This window comes from Ranitomeya variabilis, chromosome 2 (assembly GCF_051348905.1).
Source record: "Ranitomeya variabilis isolate aRanVar5 chromosome 2, aRanVar5.hap1, whole genome shotgun sequence".
NCBI classification, from domain to species: Eukaryota; Metazoa; Chordata; class Amphibia; order Anura; family Dendrobatidae; genus Ranitomeya; species Ranitomeya variabilis.
Genome location: NC_135233.1, coordinates 638,020,125 through 638,041,746, shown reverse-complemented (window position 1 = coordinate 638,041,746; position 21,622 = coordinate 638,020,125). Strand labels below are relative to the sequence as shown.

Here is a 21,622-nt window from a genome sequence, read left to right as displayed (position 1 = left end):
TAGCCAGTGCCATAGTATCATTCAGACCTGTGGGAATGGGAAAACCCACCATAACATTCTTAATGGCTTCAGAAAGGCCATTTCTAAAATTAGCGGCCAGTGCACACTCGTTCCAATGTGTCAGCACGGACCATTTCCGAAATTTTTGGCAATACACTTCAGCCTCGTCCTGCCCCTGAGACATAGCCAGCAAGGCCTTTTCTGCCTGAATCTCAAGATTGGGTTCCTCATAAAGTAAACCGAGCGCCAGAAAAAACGCATCAAGATCAGCCAATGCCGGATCTCCTGGCGCCAGCGAAAAAGCCCAATCCTGAGGGTCGCCCCGTAAGAACGAAATAACAATTTTTACTTGCTGAGCAGAATCTCCAGATGAACAGGGTCTCAGGGACAAAAACAATTTACAATTATTCACGAAATTCCTAAACTTAAACCTGTCTCCGGAAAACAGTTCAGGAATCGGTATTTTAGGTTCTGACCTAGGATTTCTGATAACATAGTCTTGTATGCCCTGCACACGAGTAGCCAGCTGGTCCACACTTGTAATCAAGGTCTGGACATTCATGTCTGCAGCAAGCATAGCCACTCTGAGGTAAAGGGGAAGAAGAAAAAAAAAAAAAAAAAAACTCAGAATCTTCTTTCTTATAATCCCTCTTCTGCAATGCATTAAACATTTAATACTGGCCTGGCAAACTGTTATGACCCCAATGGCGAGGGTCTCAGAGGAACGTGGAAGTCTGCAGAATACAAAAATCCAGCTCATAGGGCAGTGGTAACTGGGTTGACCATATATCTACTCCTAACGCCAACACTAGAAGTAGCCGGGGATCATTCCTACGTTGATTCTAGATGACACGCGCCAGCCGGAGAATCTAGCTACCCCTAGTAGAGGAAAACAAAGACCTTTCTTGCCTCCAGAGAAGGGGACCCCAAAGCTGGATAGAAGCCCCCCACAAATAATGACGGTGAGGTAAGAGGAAATGGCAAACACAGAAATGAACCAGGTTTAGCACAGAGAGGCCCGCTTACTGATAGCAGAATAAAGAAAGGTAACTTATATGGTCAACAAAAACCCTATCAAAATCCACACTGGAAATTCAAGAACCCCCGAACCGTCTAACGGTCCGGGGGGAGAACACCAGCCCCCTAGAGCTTCCAGCAAAGGTCAGGATATAGATTTGGAACAAGCTGGACAAAAATACAAAACCAAAACAAATAGCAAAAAGCAAAAGGCAGACTTAGCTGATATAACTGGAACCAGGATCAGTAGACAAGAGCACAGCAGACTAGCTCTGATAACTACGTTGCCAGGCATTGAACTGAAGGTCCAGGGAGCTTATATAGCAACACCCCTAACTAACGACCCAGGTGCGGATAAAAGGAATGACAGAAAAACCAGAGACAAAAAACTAGTAACCACTAGAGGGAGCAAAAAGCAAATTCACAACAGAGAATATCCTGATTTTTTATTTAAATTCTTTTTTTTTTTTTTTTTTTTTTACAGGTATATGGTTCCCAGGGCCTGGAGGAGAGTCTCCTCTCCTCCACCCTGGGTACCATCCTCACATGATCCGCTTACTTCTTGCATAGTGGGCATAGCCACATGCGGGAAGTAAGCGGATCAATGCAATCCTATGTGTGCGGAATCCCCGCAATTCCTCACAAAGAATGAACATGCTGTGTTTTTTTTCCGGAATGCGATTCCGCTGCGGAAAAAAAACCAATATGTGCACAAAAATTGCGGATTGCATTCTAATAATAGGATGCTTAATGTATGCGTTTTTTTTAAGGTTTTTATAGCGAAAAACCACGAAAAATCCTGAACGTGTGCACACAGCCTTAATATCGATCTATTTAAGTCTGTCAGGAAAATCTATTTACATAAAACTTTTCTCTCCAAATCTGCAGATAACATTAAATTAGACTGGGAACATCCTTGCAGCATAGGTCCATTGGGTTTTATGGCTGGAACACAAGCACTGGCTGACAGAGAAGACGCCAGATTATTGTTAAGTTTAATGGACACACGCGTTGATGTAGACAATTATGATCCCACAGTTATTACTCCATTTACGGGGGTATTCCCTCGAAGTACATGCCCCCAATGTCTCCGGGTAACTTGATTGACCTCTTTGAGATTCAGGTGACAAGAGACATGGAAGCATTATTGTATCAGAAAGCCCCGTCAAACCTCTCAATTGCGGAGAGGAAAGCATTGCCAGAAATTAAAAACTGGTCGGCTACGATAGTTAAACCGTCGGATAAAGGCGGCAAGACTGTGCTGCTCTCTAGATCGTTATACATATCAGAGGCCATCAGACAATTGTCTCATGCCGGTACATATACTAAACCATTACGACCATTATTAAAAGACATTCCATCACATCTCAAGGACACCAACTCATTTTTGGAGAACATACAAAATTTTACATGGCAATCAGCTTTCTCATTAGTATCAATTGATGGTGTGAATCTATACACGAGAATCCCCCAAAAGTTAGGGGTAGAAGCTATTAGAGAGATCCTAAATACTACTGATAAAGAACAGAGTGTCATTGATTTTGTCTGTGAAGGTATAAATTTAATTTTAACTCACAACTCGTTTGTTTATGGACACTTGGTACATGGCGCTCCCTCAAAACACATTTGTTCAGAGCTGCCTACCACATTAACTAATCAAGGTCATTTTATGTTTGTGTGTGTGTGTGTAGCCCTTTCACCATCTCCATCTATCCCCCACCCCCTGAAGATGGCTGGACCATCATTGTAAATACACACCTGTACTTTGTATCTCCCCCACCTCATTGTAGATTGTAAGCTCTCACGAGCAGGGTCATCTTATTTTGCTTTATTATTGTATTGTTAACATTGTTACCTATGATTGTTGTTTGAAACTGTTAAACTGTAAAGCGCTGCGGAATATGTTGGCGCTATATAAATAAAGATTATCATTATTATTATTACATACAAAATGTTGGGACTGCAATGGGAACTTCGGCAGCATGCACGTTCGCTAACTTATTTTTAGGATTTTTTTAAAGAAAAATTCATTTATTCGATGGAAAATAGATTTTTGAAGCAGATAAAACTATACCTCAGATATGTGGATGATATATTAATCATGTGGGACGGCCCAGAAGACACATTTGGGCATTTTGTTCAACACCTCAATAAGTCCAACACGATGGGTATGTCGTTTACATCAACATTTGGAGGATTGCGGCTAGAATTTCTTGATGTTCTGGTAGAGATAAGGGATTGGTCTGTCTGCACCTCTTTGTATCGGAAACAGACATCAACTAACTCGATAATGCACTACAATAGCTTCCACCCGATACATACTAAACAGTCTTTGCCGTATAGTCAACTGTTAAGGGTGAAAAGAGTTAATGACGCACAAGAGGGTTTTGCCACACAATCGGCAGAGTTGTGTCAAAGGTTAAAAAAGAGGATATCCAGACACACTGTTACAGACGGCACTGGAAAGGCTGAATGAAGGTGCAACCGACAAGAGATATAGGTCGGGGAATATGGTACCTGTGAATAATAAAGAGGTTTACTTTCTGTTTCCAATACAGCTCGATGGATCGTCAGATACGTTCCTCCATTAGGAGGAATTGGCATATCCTAGAAAGAGACAAGGATTTAGCAGACTTTGTAGCTAGGGGTTCCCTTATCTCCAGTAAACGTAGCACAAGGTTGAGGGATATTTTGGTACGAAATCTCATTAAGAAGGAGGGTGCGAATTGGTTAAACCAGGGAATCCCGAGAGGCAATCACCGATGTGGTCACTGCCCATTCTGTAAGTATGACATCACAGACCGGGTTATCTGCATGGGACAAGTTAGTCATTTCATACAAAACAGACCACGTGGTGTATGTGGTCTTTTGTCCATGCAAGTATTACTACATAGGCAAAACCATACGCCCCCTATATGTGAGGTTAAGGGAACACTATAAATCTATCTCCTCTGGCAACAGAGTACCTAGATTGATCAACCACATTAGGGAAAAGCATGGAGGTAATCCTAATATTTTGACATTTGCAGGTATAGAGAAAGTTGTTCTGCCCAACGAGATTTATTGCTGAGACGTGAAGCCAGGTGGATCTTTCAGACAGGCGCGATGGGCCCGGTGGGATTGAACAATAGAGTGGATATGTGGATTTTCTTGTAGATAAGCAATTCTTAGCATATTAAATTCTCTGTAAGATGATTTTGGGGAAAGGAGAGAATATGGTAATAATAGGTGTGAACAAAACAAGTTTTCCAGCCGCCAATAGTTGGCTGGCAAGCCCCCTGTCAGTTCTCTTCATTAGTGAAGAATTACATTACCACTCGAGTGTTGGTCATAAGATAAATATTTCGTAGTATTGTTATATGTAATTTTATTGTTTTTTATATATTTCACTAGATGGTGGGAGAGGAGTGCGGTGGGAGGAGTATGCCTCGGAGGAGGTATTTCTTCTCACGTCACATCCTTCAAACCATTGACCCGTAGCAGCGCTACATCAGCACGAAACGGCCTTCAGCACCTGCACACTCCTGTTCTCATACTCCCAGGTCATGATTTTATAATTGTGACTGAATAAAGAATGGAATTTTAAGGATCGGTGAGGGCTACCTGCCTTTTTTCTTTGTTGATGGGGATAAGGTTTGGTTGTCATCTAGGAACATTAAATTTAAAGTGCCGTCTTCGAAGTTGGGTCCAAAGTTTATTGGTCCATATGAGATTCTAGAGGTGGTCAACCCTGTGGCATTTAGGCTAAAGCTTCCTCCATCCCTTCACATCCCTAATGTCTTCCATAAATCCCTATTAAAGGAGTATGTCCCTTCTGCATTGTCTCGCTCATTGCCACTGTAACGGGGTCTACCGTGCTGGAGTACCTCTTTCAGTACCACTCCGTGTTTCAGGAGGTCCACTTTGCTTTGGCTGGAGTCTGATTGAAGGACGCTGGCTGGAATTGCTTGGTTACATGGGCGCATATAAAAGATCACTGCTTCTCCACGTATTTCCAGTGTGACAACACTTTACTCACAGGACACAGAATATATCACACAGATACAGAGGGCGGGCCAATTGAAAAGTGGCAGGCCAGACATACATTACAATAGCCGCAGGTGGCCGGAGCCTGCCGATATTTACTGTGGGAATTACAAAGGTGGGGGAGGTCAGAAGGGGGAAGTCTTGTCCCCTCTGCCCAGGGGCGCAGCCTGTGGGCTGATGCATTAGGGACATGCATCTCACATGGAACCTATTATACATACATATAACTGCACAACATATTCTGGGTGCTGGGGGGTTCCGTAACAGCCACCTCCTCCGATTTCAGTTGACAGTGGCTTGGAGTATCAGGTTCAGAGGGTCTGTGGTTCCCTCCAGTACCTCATCCACTGGAGGGGATATGGACCAGAGGAGAGATCCTGGGTCCCTGCTCGAGATGTGAAGGCCAATCGGTTAATCAATGCCATCCATATAAAATTTCCTGGGAAGCCTGGGGGTCCGGTGGCCCCGCTAGAAGAGGGAGTACTGCCATGTTGTCACAGTTCCACCCCTCAGGGTGTCTGGGATGCAGTAACTGACCGCTCGGCCATCCAATCTGGTATAGGGGCGTGCTGAAGCTGTCAGTACTTTGATTGAAAGCATGACCATCCAGTCTGGTTTTGGGGCGTGCTGAGCTGTTGGTGTGTTGATTGACAGCTCAACTAGCCAATCTGTGACTGGGAGGCGTCGGCTGTCTCAGGTGTTCACTATCCCAGGTAATGGCCAATGGCCTGAGTTTCTGAGACCACTGCCAGGTATACATTCATCTTGTGAGGTTTGTGCTCCCTGTGCCTTGAGTTCTATGTGCTTGATCTATTGCCTGACCTTGGACTTCGTTCTGACCATCTGCCTGTTTAACCCCTTCAGCTCTGATCCGTTATCCTCCCGGTACTCTGACCTCGGAACGTTACCTGACTATGCTTTTGTCTCTTCCTTCTGTTTGATGTACCCTCCTGGCTTCTGACCTTGGATTCCCTGACCACTCTTACTCATGGCTTAGCCATGAGAAGTGACTAGCGTCACAACAACTTAGTTTGAACACGCTCCTTTGACCTTTCCTTTTGTCACAAGGTGGTGCCGCCTTTATGCTAATTATAGATTAAGTAAAACTTTAGAATAGTTGGGACTTGTTGTCCTTCCTCCAGTTCAACTGTGTATTGCTGCAGAGAACTAGTTATCAAATATAATTAGCTCTATCCTCTGGGAGCAATGGGTGGGGGTATTCCCCATTTGAACCAAAGTCTCAAAGCTGCCTGCTATAAATTCTACTTACCCTGGTTTATACTCATGTACTCTGCTCCAATTCTGCCTGTTTAAGTCCAGTCAGGCTGCATGTCCACGTTCAGGATGGCCGGCGGCATCGCCGGAGCGGCGAAGCCGCTCGTCGCTAAGCCCCGCCCCCTTCTGGGACGCGATGATGCCAGATGTGTTAACTGTACACATCCGGGATCATCGCACCCCTCCCATAGGGCCCTGTGTTATGCCTTGCAGGGACGCTGCGTCCCCGCAAGGTGAACGGACATGCTGCGATCTGAAAAGACGCGCAGCATGTCCGGAGTCGCAGGCCCGCCGCGTGCGGGTTTCCACGCATAGTGGACACGGGATTTCAAAAAATCCCCTCCACTATGCTGGAACATCTGGACGCTGCGTGTTTGACACTGCAGCTCTGCGCAGCGTCAAACAAGCAGCGTTTACTGACCGTGGACACACACCCTTACTGATCTTGACATTCTCCTGACGATGTCCCTGCCTAAACATTTTGTCCCGGACTTTGACCTTCTGGATACGATCCAGTTTAACAACCCTTCTCCCTGCCAGCTGCTAGGCCAGCAGCTACTATGTGGTCAAAACTCAGGGAGGCCCTGCGTGAGTCCAGATTCCTGTAAAGGGCGAGCATCAGGGTTCCTCTTGAAAGGTCTGTCCGTGAAAGTCCTATTAATAGCTGCAAGGCATCCATGACTAAAGCGGTTACTCAGTGTTTGTAACACATGCATCTCCCCATCTCCTGCTCTAATCGTCTACCCACACATACAGTTCACTTCTCTACACTCCAATAAAGTATGAACCTACTCTACCCGATTCAGCTCTTTGTTTCCAGCTCTGTCCTCCCCACTGATCCATAGTTTAAATAGTTCATCACCCCTGCTAGAATTCTCTCCCCCAGGAGAGCAGATCCCATTCGATTCAGAAACAAATTGTCTACTGAATATAGATTCTACCCCAATAAAAAGTCAGTTCAGTGGTCTAGGAACTCAAACCCTTCTGCTGTATACCAAGACTTTAGCTGAAATGCATTTAATTCCACTTTCTCTCCTTTTAGCATATAGAATAGTCAATATTCCAGAAAAAAACTATTTTGAAAGTCTTTCCTTTGAGCTTGCAACTTAATTCTTTAAAATTATTCTTAATGATTCACAACCTATATTATATTTTATTAGTTCCCATCTGAACCCCAACAGCTAAGTCATCACTAACCCTACACCCCTGTAATATGTCACCTTGTTCCATTACCTATTGAACCGTGGCACCACAGAGACCGAAAACCATAGTTGATGCAAAATATTCTATCCATGTACCTGATTCAGAATCACCTGGAAACCCAAATTGTCTTACCATACCTACATTACCATCTCTCGGATACTGGCTGGGCAGTTCTTCCGGTTATTAGGAACTTAACTGCAGTAACAAAGCTACTTGCTTGCTTCTCCTCCCTTCATGTCTGCCCAACTAATGGCTTGCTCATTGAGAACCAAGATTGTCAATTGCCCTCATCATTGCATTTTCCTCCTGCAGATCTCTAATTTGATCTTTCAGGTGGGCAAATTGCTCATATCTGCGACAGCAGTATTCAATCTGGAACTCCTGCTTCCCTTATCCATACCTATGGTAGATTATGCATTGATGGAAACCGTCGATCCTGCTACCTACTATCCAGTCATAATAAAAACAAAATAATAATAATACAACAATAAAGAATATATTTGCCAAGTATTTGCTAATGTAGTTTACTGTAGCAGCTTTCAGTCTATCAATGAAATCCCTTTGGGGTCAAAGTTACTTTGCAGGTAGAGAAGAAAACAGTTTTACACCATGTCTTTCCTTAGCCCATGCTGGGCTTTTTTTTTATTCTTTAGTAGCTTAGTGTTTTCTTTTACCTCCTTTCCTTCCTACCCTTACACTAATTCTATAGCTAGCAGTAGTCTACAAAGTGGCTTATTGTCCACCATCACAATTTGTACCTATAATGAGAAAAATCTCAATAAGCCTGAGAAAAGGAGCCAAATTTTGTACCGATTCCATAAGAAGACAAAAGTAATTTTAGCTACGTAATTGTAAAATCCTGAAAGCCTTTCTGGCAGTTTCCACCTCTTATTGGGTTGCGCACAAATTCAATAGCAAAACGAGAAATATTATGTAAGCTTCCACCATGTTTTTCAATTCAGTGTTTGGCTGCTCTTGATGTTATTTCTTTATTATTAATATTATTATGCCCCCATCATATAGGACTATACGGCTATGTTCACATGCAATCTTTTTACAGCTTTTTTATGGGAACTAAAAACTGCTTCTTACAGTACCAGCAAAAGCTTTGAGATTTCAGAAATCTCATGCACACTCGTTTTATTTTCCTGACTGAATTTGAGAACTGCCTTGTTACTAAAATCTGCAGCATGTCAATTCTTTCATTTATTTTAATATTTGCAGAGCATTTTTACCCATAGAAAGCAATGAGAAAACGCTGCGAAAAACTGCAATGGCATTTATCACTGCGTTTTTTGTGCATAAAACTAGCTTTATTAAACATGTACTGTAGACAAAGCACAGTAAATGCTACAAAAATGGAGTGGAAAAGTCTGAAAAAAATAGTTTTGAACGCAGTGTTTTTACTACCAAGAAAGTAGGTTTTGGCTGTAGAACAAAAACGCAGCAAAAATGCTGCAAGTGAACATAGTCTAAGGGTGGAGGCAGTGTATGCTCACAAACGGATGGAAGAACTCAGGAATTCAGACAAAAACGCTCACATACAGTGAACTCTTAATGGTCAATTATCAATTTCAATTTTTCCTTTCATTCCTCCTGCATGGTGCATCTGATCACACCACCCCTTTCCCCCCCAAAATGGACAAGACACTTATCAAGATCTACTGCAAAGAGAATACACAATTACTGGATTAGACTCAGACTTCACAAAACACACACAGTCATGGCCAAAAATGTTGGCACCCTTGAAATTATTCCAGAAAATTTAGTATTTTGACCAGAAATTTATTTCAATTACACAGGTTTTGTTATTTACATGTTCATTTCCTTTGTGTGTATTGGAACAACAGAAAAAAACTGAGGAAAAAAATACAAATTTGGACATTATTTCACACAAAACCCAAAAGATGGGCAGGACAAAATTGTTAGCAGCTTTCCAAAATTGTGGATAAACAACTTTATTTTAAGCATGTAATGTTCATTCAAACTCACTTGTGACATACAACAGGTGTGGGAAATATAAAAATCACACCTAAAATCAGATAAAAAGGGGAGAAGTTGACTCAATGTTTGCATTGTGTGTCTGCATGTGCCACAATAAGCATGGAGAACAAAGTGGAGAAGAGAATTGCCTGAGGACTTGAGAACCAAAATTGTTGAAAAATATTAACAATCTCAAGGCTACAAATCCATCACCAGAGATCTTGATGTTCTTTTGTACATGATGAGCAGCATAATCAAGAAGGTAACAATCCATGGCACTATAGCTAAGCTCCTGGGACGTGGACTGCAGAGAAAAGATGAAAGATTGCAACGCAGGATAGTCTGGATGATTGATAAGCAGCCCTAATCAAGTTCCAATGAAATTCAAGTTGCAGGCTCAGAGCGCACCAGTGTCAGTCTAAATTTTAATATAATTAAATTCTATAGCAGAAGACCCAGGAGAACCACACTGCTAACACAGATACATAAAAAAGCAGTTTGCCAAAATGTACGTAAGCCAAAATCTTGTGGACAGATGAGACTAAGATAGAGTTTTTTGGTAAAGCACATCATTGTACCGTTTACCAAAAACGGAATGAGGCCTAGAAAAAAAAAAGAAATCAGAACTTACAGTCAAATATAGTGAAGGTTCAAAGATGTGTTGGGGTTGATTTGCTGCATCTGAGACTGGGTGCCTTGACTGTGCAAGGCATCATGAAAACTGAAGATTAACAAAGGATTTTGGGTCACAATGTAGTATTCAGTGCCGAAAAGCTGGGTTTGTTGGAGCAGTTTGCAAAAGAATCGAGGTCTAAAATTCCAGTTGAGAGATGTAAGAAGCTTGATAATGGTTATAGAAAACAATTAGTTATTTGCTCCAAAGGGAGGTTTAGTGTGAAATTATGTCCAATTTGTGGTGTTCCACACAAAATACAATAAACATGTGTATAACAAAACGTGTAATTGCAAGAATTTTCTGGGAGAAATACTTCATTTTCTGGAACAATGTCTAGGGTGTCAACTAGTGATTAGCCACTGTGCTCGGATAAGGCGCTATTCAAGCATGCACGATTGCTAATCGGGCAATTCGGCATGCTCGATATATATACTTGAGTCGCCGCAGCTGTGTGTCTCGTGGCTGTTCGATAGCCGCAACACATGCGGAGATTGCCTAACAAACAGGCAATCCCTGCATGTGTTGTGGCTGCTAAAAGACATGCAGCCACAGCATATTTTTCGAGCATGCCGAAAACAACACCTTATCCGAGCTTGCTCACTTATCACTAGTGCCAACACTTTCGGCCATGACTATATTCTAATATAGAGAAATTAAAGGGGGAGAAAAAAAGGCTGAAAAAAATAAGATAACAGAGGTGTTTAATTAAATATATTTTATCACTTACCTGGTACGTTTTTGTTGATGGTGTAATTCCATACTTTTCCAGAACGCTGAAAATGACATACATAGGATGCTTAGCTAATTAATATACAAAGTTTTCAAAATTAGGCATTGCACTATTTGATGCTTTTCGGCAGATATCCTTTTTCTTTCCCATATTGCTTGAAACCTGTGACCTGTTAAATAATGTGGAACATCCTTCTCAAGTTTTCCTTTAATTGAGCTCTCTTGGCAAACTAATTATCACAGGTGTTTGAGATTGATTTCAGTGATCCACAGAGCCCTGAGGCACAATACCATACATGAGTTTATTAAAAAAAAACAAAAAAATTACATCTTTATGACACAAATCCAATTTGCATAATCATTTGGAATGTGGTGTTTGAATACATTGGTGTCTTTGCTTGTACAGGACAAGACAGAAATTTGTACCACACAATAAAGCTAATACTTAAAATCCACCATATCTCTACTTCATATTGCCATAGTTTTTCAAACATTCTTTCATTATTTCCGGACATTAGATGGCCTATAAATTTAGTAGTGATTTTAAAAATGTCAAGAATATTTCCAAAACCCATTCTTTCAGGTCAATTTAGTATTAACGTGGTTTTAGTTGCCCTTTACAAACTTTTTGATTCAAAAACTGCCCCAAATCACCCATTTTTAAAACTGCACGCCTCAAATTATCCAAATGGTGTCTAGGGAGGTCTTTATTAACCCTTTAAATCTGGCACATGCAACCTCTGGCACTTTAGCTGTTATTACACTACAGTTCTCAGAATGCCCTGATAACTGCAGGCCCGGAGTTCTAACTTCACAACAGCTATAAACTGGCTTTGTTTCGCACTGATTAAGGTAAAGTAGAGATAAATTTAGAGTTTAAATGTAAAAAAATTGCTAATTTTTGGCATATATTACATTTTAAAGATGATGTTGTCCCATGAAAAGAATGGCTAGAAACTCAACAGAGCATATCCAAAGACATGTCTTGGCAGATCCATTTAAACTTTAGTGCGCCTTTGCATATACATCACATTTTACTTATAGTAGTCTCTCCTGTTGTTGGACGCACCTGCTCAGTAGCATCCCTCCTCTATGCCTGCTCATGCTGCATAGTGAAAAAAAAGTAAATCTGGCATTACAATTTTTTTCTTCTCAGCATAGATCTTCAAGTGTTTATTTACATCATTTTAAACTGGGAATGGGGGGGTAACAAACAATTTAACCATTCTTTTTTTTTTTTTCTTTTTTAAACATCTTCACTCCCCCCCCCCCCCCCCCTGCCTGTTTTCACCTTTCTGACCAGGCCAAATTTTACAATTCTGACCAGTGTCACTTTATGTGGTAATAACTCGAACGCTTCAACGGATCCTGCTGATTCTGAGACTGTTTTTTCGTGACATATTGTATTTCATAATGGTGGTAAAATTTATTTGATATGACTTTTGTTTATTTGTGGGGGGAAAAAACAAACAAATGGGAATTTGGTCAAAATTTTTTACATTTAGCAATTTTCAAACTATTCATTTTTATACCCTTGAATCAGAGAGTTATGTCACAAAAAAAACACAGTTTGGGCGCACAGCAGTGCTTGAAAGGGAAGGAGCTCCATTTGACTTTTTGGATGTAAAATTACTGGAATAATTGCCGGCGCCATGTTGCGTTTGGAGAGCCCCTGATGTGCTTAAACAGTGAAACTACCAACAAGTGACACCATTTTGGAAAGGAGAGCCATCGAGGAACTTATCTAAATGTGTGGTGAGCACCTTGAATCCCAAGGTGCCTCGCACAAGTTTATAATGTTGGGATGTGAAAATTAAAGAAAAAAAAATCTAAGTTTTTAAGTTCTAATGTTTTTTAGCCCCAAATTTTGCATTTTCAGAAGGGTAACAGGGAAAAATGGAACCCAAAATTTGCTTTGCAATTTATCTTGAGAAAGCAGATACCCCATATGTGGGGGTAAACTATTGTCCAGGCGCATGTCAAAGCTCAGAAAAGGAATGACGTTTTGGAATGCAGACTTCGAAGTAATGGTATGCAGGTGTCATGTCGCGTTTGGGGAGCCCGGATGTGCCTGAACAGTGTTAACCCCCACAAGTGACCCCATTTTGGAAACTAGACCTCAAAAGGAATTTATCTAGATCAGTGTTTCCCAAACTCCAGTCCTTACGGACCCCACGGGTCAAGTTTTCAGGATTTCCTTAGTATTGCTCAAGTAGTGGAAGTATCATCAAGGCATCAGGAATTGTCTCACCTGTGCAACACTATGGAAATCCTGAAAACATGACCCGTGGGGTTTGTGAGGACTGGAGTTTGGGAAACACTGATCTAGATGTATGGTGAGCACCTTGAACCCACAGGTGTTTCACAGAATTTTACAACTTTGATCTGTGAAAATGAAAAAAAATGTATGTTGTTTTAGTCAATTTTTTTCCATTTTCACAAGGATAGCAGGAGAAAATGGACCTCAAATTAGTTGTGCAATTTCTGACTACACAGATACCGTCTATGTGGTCAAAAACTACTTTTGAGGCACAATGCAAAGCTCAGAATAGAAGAAGCACCATATTGGAGTTCAGATTTTGGTGGAATGGTTTGAGGGTGCCACAACATCAGAACACCCCATAAGTGATCCCATTTTCAAACTACACCTCAATTTATCTAGGGGTACATTGATCATATTGACACCACAGGTGCGTCAAAGTATTTTATATCATTGAAGAAAAAAATGTATATACATTTTTACTGCAAAAATTTAGTTTTGGACCAAGATTTTACATTTTCACATTGGGAAATGGGGAAAAATAGCACCAAATGTGTTAAACAATTTCTGCTGAATGTAGAAATACCTAATATGTGTGTACAGTACTGCTTAGCCATACGGCAAGACAGGGACGGAGAGCTGTTTGCCTCCTGGAGCGCAGATTTTCCTAGAATAGTTTGCGGACTGCATATACAGAGCCCCTAAGAGTTAGAAGAGCAGAATCCCTCCCTTCATGTGAGCCCATTTTGGAAATTGTACCCCTTTGGGAATTTATCTACAGGTGTAGTAACGATTTTGACTCCATGGGCGTTTTCCAGAAACAAACCGCTTTGGATGTTGGAATGAAAATTGAAAACTGCCATTGTAGTGACCAGTACAGTGTAGTGCCCAGCTCATGCTTCAGGAGTCATGCACTCTTAAGTTACACAATTGCCAAACATGTGGACACTAAATGTGGTTTAGGCAAGTTTTTGTTAGGAACATTTTACATAACTTTTGGGATCACATTTATCCAGCACTCTACACTGAGCACTTACATCAGGGTTTCCATCTAAATCTTCAAGTGATGTGATTTAGATGAACCCCTGAGGGATGCATTCAGTATAATGAGGCAGCAGAGTTACTCTGGACTCCACCTGGCTTCTATTCAGCGGTGTCCTTTTCAGAGGTGAACAAAAAACTGTGGCCAATGGCACTTTTATGCACTCCTAAAAGATGGATACCGGTGGATCATATACCAGACAGCATCCACAGTGCCTCAATCTGCCTCATTATAGGGAATCTTCCACCTGGGATTCCGTCTGAATCACATATTTCAGAGATTTATATGAAAACCCCGATGTAAGGGCTAAGCATAGAGTGCAGGATAAAAGAGAGCAGAATCTAAGGCTATGTGCATACGTTGCAGATTGTATGCTTTTTTGCCGCGTTTTTTCACTGCGAAAACGCACGCGCAATACAGCCCATTGAACTCAATGGGATTCCGCAATGCTGTGCTAATGCTGCGTATTGTTCCGTGGCGGAATCGCAAAATCTAAAAATACGCAGCATGCTCATTCTTTGTGCAAAATCGCGGCAATTCCGCACACATAGAAATGCATTGAAATGCTCACTTTACGCATGTGGCTATGCCCACCATGCGTAAAGTGAGCGCTTCAAGTGTGGTTGTACCCAGGTCTGGAGGAAAGGAGACTCTCCTCCAGGCCCTTGGGAACAATTTTTCTGTTAAAAAAAATAATTAAAAATAAAATATAGATATACTTACCTTCTGATGGCCCCCGAAGTCCTCCCGCCTCTCAGCTTCCGTTCCCAGGGATGCATTGCACAAAGGACCTGGGATGACGTCGCGGTCACGTGACAGTAACGTCACAAAGGTCCTTCGTGCAATCCCTGCATAGGCAGCATCAATAGTAAAAAGTTTATCACAGTTGTCAAGCACTAAGCTTGACAAGTGTGACCAACCTGTCAATCAGTTTTCCAAGCGTTGCTACAGATCGCTGGGAAAAAGCTAGCATGCTGCAAGCTAATTACGCTTGCAAAATGCTAGTGTCTAGCGGGATAACTCATGCCAATTCTGCATGCGCTATACTCATGGCAGGGAGTTGCAGAATTGCCGAGGAAATTTCCGCGGCAATTCTGAAACATGTGCATATATCCTTACTGTGATTTTTGGGAGACAGAATGAACAAATCAACAGCAGGAGAATTAGTTTTATTTATTTTTTCATGCCATTACTCATACGGTATAAGCAACTATATGACTTTTTTCTTTGGGTCGGTGTGATTACAGAGAACAGATTTATAGCATTTTTTATGTTTGACTGCTGTCACACACTAAAAGATGCCTTTTTTTTTTTTTGCAAAAACAAGTTTTTGCATTGCCATATCTTGAGAGCTATAATTTTTCCTTATTTCTGCTGACAGTCATGTGATGGCTTGTTTTTTGCGGGATAAGTTGATGTTTTTATTGGTGCCATTTTCGGGTACATGACATTTTTTTGATTGCAGTCTATTTCAATTTTTGGGAGGCAGAACGAACAAAAAAAACAGCAAGTCAGCAATTGTGTTGTTTGTTATGCCATTCCATGTGTAGTAGGCCACTTTATTCTTCGGGTCAGTACGATCACATTGATTCCACATTTATATAACTCTTTTTGCGTTTTGGAGATTTTACGCAATTTAAACTACTGTATTTTATTAAAAAAATATATTTTTGCATCGCTTTATTCTGAGAGCTATAACTTCTATTTTTCTGCCCATGGAGCTGTATGGCAGCTTGTTTTCTGTGGGACAAAATTATGTTTTCAGCGTTACCATTTTTATTTACGGTACATTCTTCTTTTTGTTGATGTTATTCCACTTTTCATTCGGCAGTGTGAAAAAATTTGCTTACTTTTTTGGCTCGTTTTTAATTTTTATTTTATACGGTGTTCACTGAAGGGGTTAACTGGTAGGTCAGTTTTATAGGTCGGGTTGTTACAGACATGGTGATACCAAATTTGTGTACTTTTTTATTCATTTATTTTTTCATAAAAATATTTATGCGTACAATATTTGTTTTGTGATTTTTTTTTTCACATTTTTAAACTTTTTTTTATTTTTTTTTTTTTACTAAGTCACTCTATGACTGCATTGTAATGCATTAGAACTGGCAGCCCTGCAGACACAAGATCACGCACTGCGCACAATATACGGTAACTAACTTGCTAGTACCTGGTGACCTGGATGTCGTCAGTATCAGTGATGATCAGAAACCAAAGTTTAATTTATTCCTAAATATCAACTTAAAAGCTATCAGTAGGTTTTTTCAACCTCATCTGAGAGCAGCTTGATGTAGGGAACCAGAGTCCAACAACGTATCACATATATTACTGGGTGCAGCAGTCGGGACACATTCAGAGTTTTTAAATGTGTCATGTAGCAGGACTGAGAACGCTAACCTCACCCACACCCCAGATTAGCAGCTATATGAGTACACTGTACACATTGTATACGGTCACTAAACTACTAATCAGTGCTGGGGGCATGGTTGGACCAAGATGCATGTGGGTACCTAGTCTGGCAGTGATAATCTCATGCTGATAAAACAGCACACAGCCTACTAAGTGACACATCGCTGAAATCAGTGTTTCAGCATCTAGTTCATGCTGTTCTCAGATTACATAGCAAGTACCTGCTGACAGATTTCCTTTAAAACTTAAAATTCCAATCACTTTTTCAATACAGTTTAGTTAAAAATTCCCTACTCCATCTTCCTGTTATGTTTATATTTTTTTACTTTTGTTTTGATAACGTTTAGTTTGAGAATCCCTGATGCATGCTTTGCAACTCAAACAGGACGTCTCAGGGGACAGTGGCTGAGACCACTGCTGCAGCCATTTTCCCACTCTAAAACAAAGGGTGGGAAAACTATGCTAAGCTATGACTAAGGATCAGAAATAATATATACCTATACCTGCACTTTGTTGTTTATTAGAAATTAAAGAGAATATGTCAGCGGGTTTGTAATCTGATAGAAGCATGATGTGAGACCCAGATTGCAGGGATGTTTCACTTGGTAGGATTTGTGTTGTCATTTAAAAAAAAAAAATCACTTTTTTCAGCAGGACAATATCACTAGGGGACTAATTATCTTGTGCCATGTAGTCCTCTTGCTCTGTGTAATCACTTCCCCCAGCACAGATTGGCAGCTTTTTGTGCACACTGTACATTGACAGAAAGCTGCTAATCACATGCTCTACATGTGGTCAGTATTTTACATTAGTATCTGTAAGTTCATACCAGGAGTGGGTGATAATACAGAAGTGGTGACGTGTTCCTATTATACTTTTCCTCTGATTGCTACACTCCCGGTTTTAGCTTACAGATACTGATGTAAAATACTGAAAGTGTGAATATGACCTTAAAAAAACTTGTAGATCTGCAACCGAGAAAACAGTTATTTTATCAAAACTCCACCAAGCGGACCAGTAAGTTACACATCGCTGGAATCAGGGTCTCTGCCGCTTCATCATACTGCTCTCTGATTACATAGTAAAAACCTGGCGACAGATTCTCGATAAGCAATTTGATTCCTTTGATGCCCTAATCTCATTGCACTTATACGGTTTTGTAAAGTTTTTTTATAGTGTCCAGTAGAGACGAGCGGATCAGGCAAAATTCACCTATTCACAAACGTTTTGCTGGAAAGTTATTCTCTGAGATTTTAATGTCCTTTATTATTTTCTAGGATCTCTCCAGAATCGGGAGCATAATATGTAAAAAAAAAATCCTTATACTCACCTCACCTCTCCAGCCCCTCTACTACTCACCACCACCCATCTGGTCCTTACTGCATCTTTGGTTCGGCATCAGCAGTGCTTAACCCCAAGAGTCTTTGCACGCCATGACATCACGCACCGTGACCTTGGCAGGTGCACGCATAGAACCATCCAGCCTAGGAAACTCTGAAGCCTCGGCCTAGCGTCCATGGCCCTAGGGATTTCAGCGCTTCCAATGCTGATCTGAAGATGCTACAAGGACTGGACTGTGGCGGTGAGTAGTGGAGGGGCCGGAAAGGCGACTATAAAGGGTTTTTTTTTGTTTGTTTTTGTTTTTTTAAAAACACAAGATTTTGATGGCCTCTTGTGGTTCAGAAAAATGGGGCCAAAGTTGCATTTTTGTGGGTTTTTTTTATGTATGTACCATTCATTTTTCTCAGATACTTGTAGCTTAGTTTTTGCTATTTTATTTTTGGAGCTTTCCTGGCGCTTTTCAAATTCTATACCCATAGGCTTTTCAAATTCTTTAGAAAAGCCTATGGGTATAAGGACAAAATAAAAATGCCACAACCAATAGCCAATGTATGTAGGGAATCTTATATTTCATTAAAAACTTTACAATAATGTTTTTGGCTAAAAGAAAAATGCCATGGAAAAACTTGGGAGCTGTTCATAAACAGGCTATGTGTAAAACCAGTCATAAGCCAGTTTCACTTCGTGCTCCTCAGCACTTTTGTTGTGCATTTTCCATTCCGTCCATTGTAGGCAATACGAAGTCTTAACCTTGCAGCGATACAATTATTATTATTATTATTATTATTATAAATCTATTTATATAGCACCAACATTTTCCATAGCACTCTACAATATACAAATATTAATATTTAAGAAAATATTAATAATTACCCCAAGATATACATTAGTACCTGTTAAGATCCACGCTTGAATACAGGTCAAGACCCTTGCTAAAATATTTGTGTTGGGAGTCCAGACATGATAAAGATGCTGCACAGGTACCATGCTTTTTCCATTCATGTTTCCTATAAAGAAGAAATCAGTTTGAGAATAACAACCATCATTTCTTTACGAGATACACTCAAAAATGGCAAAAACAAAACAAGACCTAATGGTATAAAATGTGTTCGGTTGATATTCTTGAACCATTGCTCCATTTAAAAGCAATAACTGGAAGAGGTTTGTCTTAGGTCGGTTTCATACATCCTGATATTTCCGGTACTGGAGAGGTCAGTGTCAGTGTGTGTATTAGGCCGGCGTCACACTGGCGAGTTTTACGGACATAAGAGCGCAGAAACTACGTCCGTAAAACTCGCATAACATACGGCACAATTATTCTCAATGGGGCTGCTCCTATTAGCCGTATATTACGGATCCGTAATATACGGCGTTCTACGGCCGTACAAAATCGCAGCATGCTGCGTTTGTCAGCGTATTGCGCAAATAATACGCCAATGAAAGTCTATGGGGGCGAGAAAAATACGGATTCCACACGGACCTGCAGTGTGACTTGCGAGAAATACGCAGCGGTGTTAGTGAAAAGTCGGTAATTCAATTGCCGGCTTTTTCCTTCTCCTTCACAAACCCGACAGGATATGAGACATGGTTTACATACAGTAAACCATCTCATATCCCCTTTTTTTTTGCATATTCCACACTACTAATGTTAGTAGTGTGTATGTGCAAAATTTGTGCACTGTAGCTGCTAAAATAAAGGTTAAATGGCGGAAAAAATTGGCGTGGGCTCCCGCGCAATTTTCTCCGCCAGAGTGCTAAAGCCAGTGACTGAGGGCAGATATTAATAGCCAGGAGAGGGTCCATGGTTATTGGCCCCCCCGTGGCTAAAAACATCTGCCCCCAGCCACCCCAGAAAAGGCACATCTGGAAGATGCGCCTATTCTGGCACTTGGCCACTCTCTTCCCACTCCCTGTAGCGGTGGGATATGGGGTAATGAAGGGTTAATGCCACCTTGCTATTGTAAGGTGACATGAAGCCAGATTAATAATGGAGAGGCGTCAATTATGTCACCTATCCATTATTAATCCAATTGTAGGAAAGGGTTAAAAAACACACACACACATGATTAAAAAGGATTTTAATGAAATAAACACAGCGGTTGTTGTAATAATTTATTGTTCTCGCAATCCATTTGCAAACCCTCGCTTGGCAAAATAATAAACGCACAAGATACATACCTTCTGATGTCAGATCACGTCCCACGATGTAATCCATCTGAAGGGGTTAACTAAGATTACAGGCAGGAGCCCTGCAAATGCAGCTATGCTCCGTGCCTGTAATCCCCGGCGAATGAATGAAATGTAGGTCATTGACCTACATTTCCTTCAGTCGCGGTGATGCGCCCCCTGGTGGATGTCCTCATATGACCTGGAGCGTGGGAAAAAGTTCCCAGGCTGCAGTTCATGAGAACATCCAGCAGGGGCGCATCACCGCGACTCAATGTAAGTACAGATCCAGCTTTCCTTTCAGCACCCGGGGGATTGCAGACACGAGCGAGTGGTTTATCGCAGCTGGTGCCTGTAATATTAGTTAACCCCTTCAGATGGATTACTTCGTGGGACGTGATCTGACATCAGACGGTATGTATCTTGTGCGTTAATTATTTTGACAAGCGAGGGCCTGGAAATGGATTGCGAGAACAATAAAATATTACAACAACCGCTGTGTTTATTTCATTAAAATACTTTTAAATCATGTGTGTGTGTGTTTTTTAACCCTTTCAAACAATTGGATTAATAATGGATAGGTGTCATAATTGACGCCTCTCCATTATTAATCTGGCTTAATGTCACCTTACAATAGCAAGGTGGCATTAACCCTTCATTACCCCATATCCCACCGCTACAGGGAGTGGGAAGAGAGTGGCCAAGTGCCAGAATAGGCGCATCTTCCAGATGTGCCTTTTCTGGGGTGGCTGGGGGCAGATGTTTGTAGCCACGGGGGGGCCAATAACCATGGACCCTCTCCTGGCTATTAATATCTGCCCTCAGTCACTGGCTTTACCACTCTGGCGGAGAAAATTGCACGGGAGCCCACGCCAATTTTTTCCACCATTTAACCCTTTATTTTAGCAGCTACAGCGCTGAAATTTTGCACATACACACTACTAACATTAGTAGTGTGGAATATGCAAAAAAAAATGGGGATATGAGATGGTTTACTGTATGTAATCATGTCTCATATCCTGTCGGGTTTGTGCAGGAGAAATGAAAAGCCGGCAATTGAATTACCGGCTATTCACAGATATCGCGCTGAAGTAAATATAAATACAGAATATATATATATATGGGTCTCAATGACATATATATATATATATATATATATATATCTATATATATATATATATATATATATATATATATATATATATATATATATATATATATATATATATATACACTGTATATATGTTTTAATGAACATTTGAGCACATAAATCCATTAGATGTCGGTTTTGCAAGCCTGCGCGAAAATCTCGCAGTACGGATGCCATACGGATTACATACGGAGGATGCCATGCGCAAAATACGCTGACACACCCTGACTACGGATCACTATTTTGGGAACATTTCTCCGTATTACGGCCATAGTACGGACGTATAATACGTGGCGTATTGTCTTATGCCGAGTGTGACGCCGGCCTTACTTGTGGAATGCGTGT

At 41.0% G+C, this 21,622-nt stretch overlaps 1 protein-coding gene across 1 annotated transcript in view; it reads right to left on the bottom strand.

The window, feature by feature from the left end:
• RNASET2 (ribonuclease T2) overlaps window positions 1–21,622 on the bottom strand; it is a 214,661-nt gene that overhangs the window by 48,506 nt on the left and 144,533 nt on the right. Inside the window, exons 7-8 of the mRNA XM_077289105.1 lie at window positions 18,855–18,968; window positions 10,908–10,953 (exon numbers count right to left, since the gene is read on the bottom strand). Coding sequence (XP_077145220.1) covers window positions 10,908–10,953; window positions 18,855–18,968 — 160 coding nt within the window. The remainder of the gene's footprint in view (window positions 1–10,907; window positions 10,954–18,854; window positions 18,969–21,622) is intronic.